Genomic DNA, 12,035 nt, shown 5'->3' on the forward strand with positions numbered 1-12,035 from the left:
GGGCTGGGCCAGGCGGAAGCAGGAGCCAGGAACTCCACTGTCGTCCATCGCCTGCTGCCTCCCAGGGTGCCGCATTAGCAGGAAGCTGGGTCAGAAACGGAGCTGGGGTACTGGGTCCCCCAAGCACCGTAACACCTGCTGCTGCGCGGTATGTTTAACTTGATACTTTCTTTTTCACATTCCTATTTCGGTTCTGACGTTTGGATATGCATTAGGTAAATTTTAACACCTACAGGAGAATCACGGCACCAACACTCGTAAGTAACTGTACTTCAGAAATTTCAAAGAAGAAATAAAAATTAATTTCTTATTGCCAGTGATGTCTTGCGGGCTCTCCTGGGCGGCAGGGTCCAGCGGGCGCAGTGCCGCCAGGGGCCGCCAGGGGCCGCCACCGCCGGCAGCGCCCGACGGCGCCGCTCCGTGCGTCGCCCGCGCGCAGCGGGAGAGGAAACCTGGGCCGGAGGGCGCGGCGCGGGGCATCCTGGGTCGGCGTAGCCATGGCGGCTCGTGTCCTTTCCTCTTGTGTCCGCCGCCTGTCCGCGGCCTTCTCCCCTCTGCCCCGCGTCCCCGCGCTGGCCTCGGTCCGGCCTCTCGGCACCGTCTTGTGTTCCGCAGGGACCCGGACGAGACTCGGGGCTCTGCAGCCGGCCTCGGTGCTCGTGCAGGTGACTCGCGGTGACTTTGATGGGGCTTAGCAGGGGTCAGGGATCGGGGGGCAGGGACCGGGCCGCGCCGGTGCGGGCAGGGGTGAGGCGGGGGACGCCGGGGTTGCTCCGCAGACCCGTCCTGGGGGGCCGGGTGACCCCTGACCACGGGCGAGAGGAGGAGCTTCGCCTAGTGTTGGGGCAGGACTGGTCTTCTAACCCGCTGAGCGCCAGTCCGAGCCGCTATGCCCGGGTGCCAGCCTCTCCCTCGTGGAGCGCGGCCGAGGTGCGTGTGCAGGTGACGTGGGCGGAGCTCCTGGTGCGGTGCCGGCTCGGCCTTCGACACGCCGGCCGCCGCCGCTTTCCCGGGGAATACAGGGTGCAAAGGGGAGGCCTCCCCGGTCTCCAGACGCCTCCAGAGCGGTTCCCTCCCAGAGTTCCTGCCTTCATTTCTCGCGGCGGCACCCTTCACCCATTCCTGGAAGACCGGGAACCAGGTGGCACGTAGCCTGTTTAACCTTGGGCGAGTGTGCAGCTCCGCGGTTGTCAGCCCTAGCTGCACATTCAGGTCGCCTGGGGAACTTAACGTGGATTGCTTCCTGGAGCGTTGCCGGCTATGCTGTGGTTCGCAGGGTCACCTTCAAGTTGAGGGTTCAAAGGGCAGTGCGTGGGTGGGGGCTGCTGAGTGGTCCCTGAGAAGGATTTCAAGGTAAGGCTAAAGTGGCGAGTTCTCAGGCACCAACTCTCAGACTTGGTTGTGCCTGCCTGTCACGTGGGTTACAACGCAGATTTGAATTCAACAGGGCTGAGAAGGGGCCCGGGAGTTCTCCTTGGATGGGCTCCCTGGGGTCCTGCCGGTGGTGGCCTGGGCCCACACTTTGCATCACACGGTGCCTGAAGACGTCCCCCTGCCTCTGCCTGCTTGACCTAGGCGGCAGCAGGCCCATTGTGTCTGTTTGCAAAGTGGTTCAGAGTTCATTCAGAGATGGGGGCCAGGACTTGGGCTGGCTGTGGAGGGGTGCAGAAGACAGAGGTGAGCGCTTGTCTTCATTGGACACCTGCAGCCTTCATTGTGTACTGGCCAGCCCCTGCCCTGTGCTGCTCTTCCTTCCCTACGCTGTTGCAAAGCTGCTCTCCCTTGGTGTGTCTCCTCTCTGCTGCTACCTGGGGGGCACTTTTTCTAACCTTTTTTTTTTTTTTTTAAGATTTATTTATTTATTTGAGACGCAGAGTTACAGAGAGAGGGAGAGACAGAGAGGTCTTCCTTCCATTGGTTCACTCCCCAGATGGCTGCAATGGCCAGAGCTGGTCAATCCAGAGCCAGGAGCCTCCTCTGGATCTTTCTGGAGCTTCCTGTCAGTCTCCCATGTGCGGGCAGGGGCCCAAGCACTCAGGCCACCTTCTACTGCTTTCCCAGGCCATCAGGCAGAAGTGGAGCAGCCAGGATCAAACTGGCACGCATACTGGATGCTGGTGGGATGCTGGTGCTGCAGGCAGATGCCTAACCTACTACGCCCCAGCGGTGGCCCCACCTTTCTAACCCTTCAGTGTTCCTGTGTCTCAGGCTTTTGTGCCACACACACAGTCCACGTGTGGTCTCTTCTCGTGGTTTCTGTTACTATATGTCCCAAGTCTCCAGCAGTTTTCATCTCGTCTGGACTATTGCTCGTTCTGCCTGTTTCCTGCTGTCAAAATTTCCCTCTATGCTTGGGGCTGGCACTGTGGCACTGTAGGCTTTCCTCTGTGGCGCCTACATCCCATGCGAGTGCCAGTTCCAGTCCTGGCTGCCCCTCTTCTGATCCAGCTCCCTGCTAATGGCCTGGGAAAGCAGAAGACGGCCCAAGTGCTTGGGACCCTGCACCCATGTAGGAAACCCAGAAGCAGCTCCTGACTTTGGATTGGCCCAGCTCCAGTTGTTGTGCCCATTTGGCGATTGAACCAGCGGATAGAAGACCTCTCTCTCTGTTTCTCCCTCTCTGTAACTCTGCCTCTCAAGTAAATAAATCTTTTAAAAAAAATTACTACACTCACCCAAGAGCAACTAGCTATTTATTTACATCCTAATTTTGCCCTTTTACTCCAAAAAAGGAGCTAAGGCAGCTTTCCTGGGTATAAAAATACAAAATATAAGACAGAAGGTAAGAAAAAAGAAAAACAAGGGCAGTAGCTTAACACAGAACTTGGATGTCTTAACGCTGGGTCCAGGCAGGCCGCAGGTCTGAACTTGCTGGCACCTCGAGGACAAGGAGCATTTTCTAGCAGTTCTGCAGGGCATGGCTCTAAGGAGCAGACAGAGCACTTGCGCAGGACCAGCTTGGCCGTGCCAGCTGCAGGTTGAACATCCCTAATCCATCTGAAATGCTTCCGAAAGCTGGGCCATGACCAGGCGCCCGTATGGGATGCTGGCAACGCAGGTGGCGCCATGCCGCAGCTGCAGCCCCTCTCGTGGAATTATTAAGCGTGGATCTTGGGGAAGGCCGGTTCACACCTAAAACAAGCCACGTGGGCTGCTGGCAGGGGCTCGCCCGTTCTGTAGCCTCCCCTTCTAGCTGAGACCTAGCAGGAAGAAGACCCTCCAAAGGCGATGCAGTGGAGCCCGCAGTGGGGCAGTTCACCTGCTCTGCCTCAGTTTCCTCATTGTGTATCTCCCAGAAGGAGGTGTATGCCAGTGCATAGGGCAGCCCCATAGCTGAGCTTAGTAAGAAGTCAGTAAAGAGCCAAAAGGAGGCCTGAGAGGGAAGGAGTGGCATCAGGTGTTTGGGGGGACACTGGCCGGTCATGGTCGTCATGGCCCTACTAGGTAACCCCAAGTGGCACTCAACAAGTTCATGAAACGCATGTTGGTAAAATACTATGCATGGATTTCAGACACTTTTGGACCAGGGTAAACTTATTTTTTTGATTCCATGAACCTTTTGAAGAACGCTCGAATGTACCAGGTTTTTTTCTTTTTTAAATCCTTTTTTTTTTCCAAAGATTTATTTATTTGTTCAAGGTAGAGTTACAGAAAGAGAGTTCTTCATTCCCTCGTTCACTCCCCAAATGGCCACAATGGCCGGAGCTGGGCCTATCGGGAGCCAGGAGCCAGGAGGGGTCTCCTACGTGCATGCAGAGGTCCAACATCCTCCACCGCTTTCCCAGGCCATTAGCAGGGCTCGGAAGGGAGCAGCCGGGACTGGAACTGGTGCCGCGGGTGGAGGCTGGGCCCGCTGCGCCACCGCGCCGGCCCTGGAGGCACCAGTTTCTCTAAGCCCGCCGTGTCTTGTGGTGCCTCACAACAGTCCTGTTGTGATGCTGTTGTCTTTCCCATTTTGCAGATAAGAAAACTGAGGCACAGAGAGGTTAAGTCACCCTCCCAGGTGCAAGCAGCCTAGTTCTAGGCTCTGAGCCCGAGCCCACTGCACCTCCCTGCCGCTTGCTGACCCCTCTGCTGTGTCCCACCTGGGGTGGAATGTGCCCAGGGCACTGCTGGGGACGATGCTGGCACCTAGTGGGCCACGTGGGCAGCGTGCGCAGGAACTCCTCGCCAGCACCCTCCTTCCCCCGTGAACCCAGTGGCCTCCCCTTTTCTCTCTGGCTCCTCACCACTGATTCTGCCATGTTTCTTTTTTTTTTTTTTAGATTGATTTATTCATTTATTGGAAAGGCAGAGAGAGAGAGAGGTCTTCCATCCAATGGTTCACTCCCCAATTAGCCACAACAGCCGGAGCTGTGCTGATCCAAAGCCAGGAGCCAGGAACTTCTTCTGGATCTCCCACATAGGTGCAGGGACCCAAGGACTTGGGCCAGCTTCTACTGCTTTCCCAGGCCACAGCAGGGAGCTGGATCGGAAGTGGAGCAGCTGGGACTAGAACCAGCACCCATATGGGATGCCCGCATTTCAGGCCATGGCGTTAACCCGCTGTGCCACAGCACCGGCCCTGACTGCCACATTTCTTGAATACTGGCAGGGGCTGTGTCCCACTGCAGACTTCTGTCATTACCACCGTCAGCTCGTGTGTTCTCCCTCCTCCTCTCCGGACTTCTCTGCGTCTTCCTTTTATCGGTCACTTGGAAACCTTTTCCAGGCTGTTGATGAGCGGGCCTAGTGAGGAGCCCCTCTCCCAGGTCTCAGCCTGTGCTGTCCTTGGAACGGAGACCAGAAATGGAGGCCAAGGAAAAGCACTCTGCACCCCTGAGAATACTCCTTTTCTTTTTAATATTTATTTTTTATTTGAAAGGCAGAGTAATGGAGAGATGGAAATCGAGAGATCTTTGATCTGCTGGTTCACTCCCCAAGTGGCTGCAGCAGCACAGTCAGGAATTGAACCGAGGCTCTCTGAAACGGGACGTGGGTGTCTGAACCCTCTGGGCTAATAAACACCTGCTCCTAAGTTTATCTTTTAATTCCATTTTTCCCATGAGCTTTCTGAGTACCCTGTGTGTCTGCCTTGGCATCAGACCCTCTGCAGTGTGTGCTGGGGCTCCTTGCACGTTTGGTGAGTGAAATCCGGACAGTTGAACATCAAACACCTGTGCCATGGCAGCGGTCAGACAGGCTTGCGTTCTGGCCGGGGAGCACCAGGGAAGCCTGCCCCGAAGGGAAACCGGTTGCAATGTGATGTCCACCGGGCTCCCCATCGCCCCTCGGGCTGGTGACCAGCTCCAGTGGCCAGGGCCCAGGTCACTGTAATCGCTGCTGGAGCCAGAGTGGGCGGTCCTTACGGTTTGCCACCACAGCTCTTCCATGTGGGTTACTGCGTGGCTCGGGGCTGCCGGGGAAAGGTGGCAGTGCTTTGTGGATGCCGATGATGTCGTGAGGAGACGGGGGATTTGCTGCAGGACGAACTGGGTATCAGAGGGGTCCTTACTCTGGGAGGAAGGGAGGCCCAGGTGATGCTGCAGAACTGGACCAGCGACTTGGACTGTCCCAGTGGCCTGTGGAATCTAGGAGGCTGGTTCCGTAACCCCCAGAATATCTTTGTGCAAGACATCGGTAGGTGTGTGCATGTATGTGGCGGCGTTTCAGATTCAAGGACAAACGTTTCCTTCCTGCTCTTGCCCTAGGTGCCAGGGAGTGTTACACAGCTGTGCCGCCAGTACAGCGATGCGCCCCCTCTGACACTGGAGGGGATCAGGGACCGCGTTCTTTACGTCTTGAAACTCTACGACAAGATTGACCCAGAGAAGGTAATCAGCTTGTTTTCTGTTGGCGCACCAAAGCACGTGGCATGAGATTGAAACTGTCCAAGAGGATGTTTGAAGCCCCAGCCACCGAATTCCCCTTCTGGGAAACAGCTTCCAAGATGGGCAAGCTGTGGGAGACGTGTGCTCACACGGTATCTTACACGTGGTCACGCATGTCTCCCGCCCGCCAGGGAAAGTCCGAGTGCTGGTACACTGTTGTGCTTTGCCCTTTTTTTTTTTTTTTTTTTTAGATTTATTTATTTATTTGAAAGTCAGAGTTACAAGGAGAGAGGAGAGGCAGAGAGAGAGATAGAGAGGTCTTCCATCCACTGGTTCACTCCCCAGATGATTGCAATGGCCAGAGATGCGCCGATCTGAAGCCAGGAGCCAGGAACTTCTTCCAGGTCTCCCACACGGGTGCAGGGGCCCAAGGACATGGGCCATCTTTCACTGCTTTCCCAGGCCATAGCAGGGAGCTGGATTGGAAGTGGAGCAGTTGGGACTCAAACTGGCGCCCATATGGGATGGCCGGCGCTTCAGGCCAGGGCATTAACCTGCTGAGCCACAGTGCCAGCCCCTGTGCTTTGGTTTTGTAACTTAACTCCTAGAGGAGCTTCCTTTAAGAACTTCTTTTTGGGGGCAAGCATTTGGGTTGGTGGTTAAGCCACTGGTTAGGACACCCACAGAGCACACTGGCTCCAGCTGCTGATGGTAGCTTCCTGCTAATGTGACCCCTGGAAGGCAGTGGCATGGCTCAAGTAGTTGGGTTCTTGCCACCCATGTTCCTTGGCTTCCGGCTTCAGCAGTCCTGGCTTGCTGTAGGCATTTGGGGAGTGGGTAGGCGCTCTCTTTGTTCTCTCAAATTTTAAAAATTAAAAAACTAAAATTCCTGGGTATATGCATTCGACACAGTTGTTAAGATGCCACTTGACATATCCGTATTCCAAATCAGAGTGCCTGGGGTCAAGTCCAGCTGTGCTTCTGATCCATCTTCCTGCTCTAGTACTTGGGTCCCTGCCACCCACATGAGAGACCCCAAGTGAGTTCAGGTTTCTGGCTTTGGCCTGGCCCAGCCTCAGCTTTTGCAGGCATTTGGTAAGTGAACCAACCAGCAGATGGAAGATAGCTGTTTCTGGCTGGCTGGCTCTGTCTTGATCCATCTTTCAAATAAAATGAAAAATAAAATCTCCTCTTGGGGCAGACATGTGGCCCAGCGACTGTGCTGCTGCTGGGGACACCTGAATCTCGGTTGGTGTCATTTCAAGTCCCAGCTGCCCTGCTTCCGATCCAGCTCTGGGCTAGTGCACATCCTGGAGGGCAGCAGATGATCGCTCAAGTACACGGTGCCTGGGCTAGCTTTGGGGCACAGCACGTTAAGCCATCACCACGTGTGATGCCCGCAGCCCGTGTTCAAGTGCCGAGTCATTCCCAGCTTCTGATTCTGCTTCCACCTAATGTGCCTTTTTTTTTTTTTTAAAGATTTTATTTATTTATATATTTGAGAGGCAGAGTTACAGACAGTGAAAGGTCCTCCGTCACTGGTTCACTCCCCAAATGGCCACAACGGCCAGAGCTGCGCCCATCCGAAACCAGGAGCCAGGAGCTTCTTCCGGGTCTCCCACATGGGTGCAGGGGCCCAAGGACTTGGGCCGTCTTCTACTGCTTTCCCAGGCCACAGCAGAGAGCTGGATTGGAAGAGGAGCAGCCGGGATCAGAACCTGTGCTTATATGGGATGCCAGCGCTTCAGGCCAGGGCTTTAACCCACTGTGCCACAGTGCCGGCCCCTTGCCTAATGTGCCTTTGGATGGCAGTAGAAGATGGCCTGGTACTTGGCTCTAGTACTTGAGCCCCTGCTACCCCTGTGGGAGACCCAGATGCAGTTCTAGGCTCCTGGCTTCAGCCTGATCCAGCCCGAGCTGTTGGGGGCATTTGGGGGAGTGAACCAGTGGGTGGAAGATCTCTCTCTGTCTCCCTCTCTGCTTTTCAGATAGAAATGAAATAAAGATTTTGAAATAGTCGTTCTTCATTAATTGAACATGCTGCATGGGTTTGCTAGTTTTTGATGTGGGAGCGCTTTTGCTTTTGTTTTAGAGACAGACAGAGACTTCCCATCTGCTGGTTTATTCCCCAGACACCTGCAGCAGCCAGGGCTGCAGCTGTGAGCTGAGCATGAGGTCCAGGTCTCCCGTGGGGGGCCAGGAGCCCAGTCACCTGAGGGATAACCTGCTGCCTACCAGGGTCTGCATTTACAGGAAGCCGGCATCAGAAGCCAGAGCCAGGACTCAGACCGGGTGCTGTGGTTGGGCCCACAAGGCGAAACACCTGCCCCACAGTGGCTGCTGAGGGGGAGCACTGCACTTCCAGGGTGTGGGTGGTTTTCAGGAAGGCAGCGAGGAAGCCAGCTCCGGCAGGGCTCACCCAGGGCGGTTATCAGAGAGCGCAACAACACGGAAGTGAAGTCCTTTCCATTACACGTGTCGTCAGCCACTTGGAAACGCAGCTCCTAAGATGACAACTGTGCAGGTGCACCATGTACGTCCCAGCCCTGCTCTTATGTACACATACAGGCGTCAGCTATGGCCTGCATGTGAAAAACAGCCTTCTGTATAATGATTAAGTGGCATCGATGAAGTGGCATTAAGTCTGCTAAATTTTGTCTTTGGTGTTCTTTTCTTGCAGCTCTCGGTAAATTCCCATTTTATGAAAGACCTGGGCTTAGACAGTTTGGACCAAGTGGAGATTATCATGGCCATGGAAGACGAATTTGGTAACACACACAGGCTTGGTCTTGGATCTGCACGCTGTGCTTCTTGATTTAGGTGGATTAAATCGGAAGCAATGCTGGGAGTAGGAATCATACTGACAGAAACAGCAAAATAGCATTCACCTTCCCCCAGTCAGCCACCAGCTCCTTACCCTTAGGTGAAACAAATGCCGGGAAGAGTGCATTTATTTATTCAGACAGCATTTAGTGCAGGCCTGGCTGTGAGCCCTGGCCGGTACCCAGTGCGAATGACCAGAGAGGGCCTGGGGACTTGTGGGACCTAGATTCTTAGCCTGCCGCACCAAAATGCCAGCCCCAGGACTTAGATTCTCAAGATGGGATTCCAAGAGGCTCACCTGTAGAGGTGGTGGTGACACCTTAGCCCGCTTCGAGAACGAGGTGGGAGGAACGGTGTAGTGAGGACGAGACACACATAGCCCTCAGGCCTCGGCTTCCTGTAACGCCTCCTGTGCACGCTCCACGTTCTCTGCAGAGACTGTTTGTTGTGCACATGAGACCTTGGAAAGCTCTCTTCTGGGTGAGCTGCAGGAGCAGGAAGCCCAGGCCGTCTGTGCCGCCCTGCTGAGAAGACTTGGTTCAGAGAACCCCATCTGCGGGTGGGCTGAGCTGTGTATGAGCCCGCGCAACCGACGGCATCTCAGAGCCCTGTCCTCAGCTGTAAAGTGGGGAGGCCACAGTAAAACATCAGGGCTGGGACTGCTGTGAAAATGAGCAGTGCTATGTACAGTGCTTAGCTCGGCATCTGGCCCAAAGAAGGCGCTTCCTAAATGTTAACTCTGAAATCCCAGCCATTCCTCAAAAGGAAGGCAGAATGATACGCGTTCCGACACGGGTGAACCTTGAGAAAGTGAAAACAGCCACAGAAGCCCATGTATTTTATTTATTTATTTAAAGCTTTTATTTATTTACTTGAGAGGCAGAGTCACAGTGAGAGGGAGAGACAGAGAAAGGTCTTCATCCACTGGTTCACTCCCCAAATGGCTGCAACAGCGAGAGCTGGGCCAATCTGAAGCCAGAGGCCTGGAGCTTCCTCCGGGTCTCCCACATGGGTACAGGGGCCCAAGGCCTTGGGCCATCCTCTACTGCTTTCCCAGGCCATAGCAGAGAGCTGGGTTGGAAGAGGAGCAGCCAGGGCTAGAACTGGCACCCATGTGGGATGCCGGCACGACTTTACCTGCTGCACCACAAAGCCGGCCCCAAAGCCCATATATGTTAAGGTTCGGTTTCTGTGCAGTGTCCTGAAGAGGCAAATCCTCAGGGACAGGAAGCAGCGGTGCTGCTGGGCTCATGCAGATGCTCTGTAATTCCCGGGGATGGGCGCCCCGCCTGTGCCTGTTAAAGCCCACTGCAGTGTGTCCTTTAGCAAGAGGGGTTTTTCAGGAGAATCCTGTCCCACAGAACAAGTGCCACACGCAGCCTGGCGCTCGTGCTGTCTCGCAGCTAAGTGGCTCACAAGTAAATGGGATCAGCGTTGCTGGAACCTGTGATAAACCTCAAGGGCCAGGGGCTTTCATCTCTGGAGGCTTTGCTTCTTCAGCACTCACACGTGGTTGTACGTTTTTCTTCTAGGGTTCGAAATCCCTGATATAGATGCAGAAAAGCTAATGTGTCCACAAGAAATAGTAGATTACATTGCAGATAAGAAGGATGTCTATGAATAAAATGGCAGGTAAGTGACAGAATTATGTTCTTACATATAATTAACCCGTGGCTCTTCAATAACGCAAGACCCAAGAAGAAGTGGAAAAAATGGAGGTGCCTGCCACAGATGCAGGCCCTTCCAGTTACCTGGCTCCTGCAGAGGGGATGAGAGCCCCTCCTTCCCAGACACACACCCTTGATTCTCAGCCCTCCTCCTGGGGGCAGTCGTGTACAGACTACCCGAGTGCCGTGCTGGCCTGCCCACGGCCCACCCAGGTGCTAGCGAGGGAGGCGGGGGTGTCAGGGAGAGCCTGCCCAGCCTATTAGTGAGAGAACCGTGCTGGCTTGCCCACGGCCACCCAGATGCTAGCGAGGGAGGTGGGGTGACAGGGAGAGCCCGCTCAGCCTACTAGCAAGGGAGCCGTGGTGGCTCACCCACAGCCGCCCAGCCTACTAGTGAGAGAACCATGGTGGCTCACCCACAGCCCATCCAGATGCTAGTGAGGGAGGAAGGGTGACCCGGACAGCCCCCCCAGCCTACTAGCAAGGGAGCCGTGGTGGCTCGCCCATGGCCCGCCCAGCCTACTAGCAAGGGAGGCAGGGTGGCTCGCCCACAGCCTGCCCAGCCTGCTTGCGAGGCAGCCGGGTGACGGGGAGCCTCGTGGGCTGGCCCACCAGGTTTATTCCCACCTCTGCTACAGTCAGTGAGCCTGGCGCTCAGGCAGGGGGCTTCACTCTGCGAGTGTCCTCAAGTGTACGTGGGGATGATGACAGGACCTACCTGGGGCTTTGTGGCGGCAGACCGAGCAGCATGTGTCTGCTGTCATCTGTGCCTGGTGTAAGCAAACCTCCCCATCAGTAGTAGCTGCGGTTTCCGAGGCCTGGCTTTACCTGCCCCGCACTGAGCACCTGCGGGAGGCAGTGGTGGGTAACGGTACCCCAGAGAGCACCGCTGACCTCTCCTTGTCTTCGCCAGAGCCCGTCCTCGCCCGGGGAGCACCTGCGAGATCGCCGCGAGGCTCTGCAAGTGGGAAGGCGTGCTGGTAGCTCGCTGGCCTCGACAGTCATTCTGTCGGACTTGTATTTAAGTTGTGTAAGTGTTTTGCCCTGTGGAAATAAACCTATAAAGCCAACATTTTCTGTCTTCAGTTTTTCAGTGAGGTCTCTAAAGGCTGCTGCCAGTGCTTAGTATTAGTAACGGTTGGGCTGCTGTGCCCTTGGCATTAACCTGTGTCAAACACTTAGCTTTTCCCACAGTGTGCTTGAAATAACTTTCTCTCCCCATCCTTCAGTGTACGAAATGAATGCATTCAGGATTAAAGGACTTTGGGCTTCAAAAAAATGATGTTTTTGGTTTCCATCAGCTAACTTTCAGACGTGTTAGGAGGTAACAACATGCGGAGCTAATTCTTTATCCCAGAGCATCGGGATTGAGTAGTTTGGGAGGGCATCGTTCCTGGTGGGGCTGACAGCGTGTCCCTTTGTCTCACATCAGTGACTCGGATTCTGCCCTTTCTATGCTTGGCACTGTGTTTGTTCCGTGGGGTTGATGTGTAATCCAGCTCTTAATGAGATTTGAGACTCGCATCCTATAACAGCTTGTTCTTTTACTGACCTGTCTTGTCTGTAAGAGGGGTCAGCAGTGAGTAGGGCCACCAGTTCCTTCTGCATAGCCCAGGTTACCCCAGCCCTCCTTTTCAGTAATCAGCAGCATTCAATGGACGGGGATCTTCCATCCCTGGGATTGGGCCTGGCGGAAGGCCGGAGCCCAGGATTCCCCGCTGCTGGCTCCCAGGGT

The 12,035-nt window shown here is 55.1% G+C and overlaps 1 protein-coding gene across 1 annotated transcript; it reads left to right on the plus strand.

The window, feature by feature from the left end:
* The first annotated feature begins 400 nt into the window (after positions 1-400).
* Positions 401-11,370, plus strand: NDUFAB1 (NADH:ubiquinone oxidoreductase subunit AB1). Its single transcript, XM_002711824.5, has 5 exons — positions 401-665; positions 5,691-5,813; positions 8,491-8,578; positions 10,166-10,265; positions 11,214-11,370. Exons 1-4 carry the CDS (start codon positions 498-500, stop codon positions 10,255-10,257), a joined length of 471 nt encoding a protein of 156 aa, XP_002711870.1. The 5' UTR covers positions 401-497; the 3' UTR covers positions 10,258-10,265; positions 11,214-11,370.
* Positions 11,371-12,035: the final 665 nt, after the last annotated feature.

The sequence above is a fragment of the Oryctolagus cuniculus genome, chromosome 19 (genome assembly GCF_964237555.1).
Source record: "Oryctolagus cuniculus chromosome 19, mOryCun1.1, whole genome shotgun sequence".
Taxonomy (NCBI): Eukaryota; Metazoa; Chordata; class Mammalia; order Lagomorpha; family Leporidae; genus Oryctolagus; species Oryctolagus cuniculus.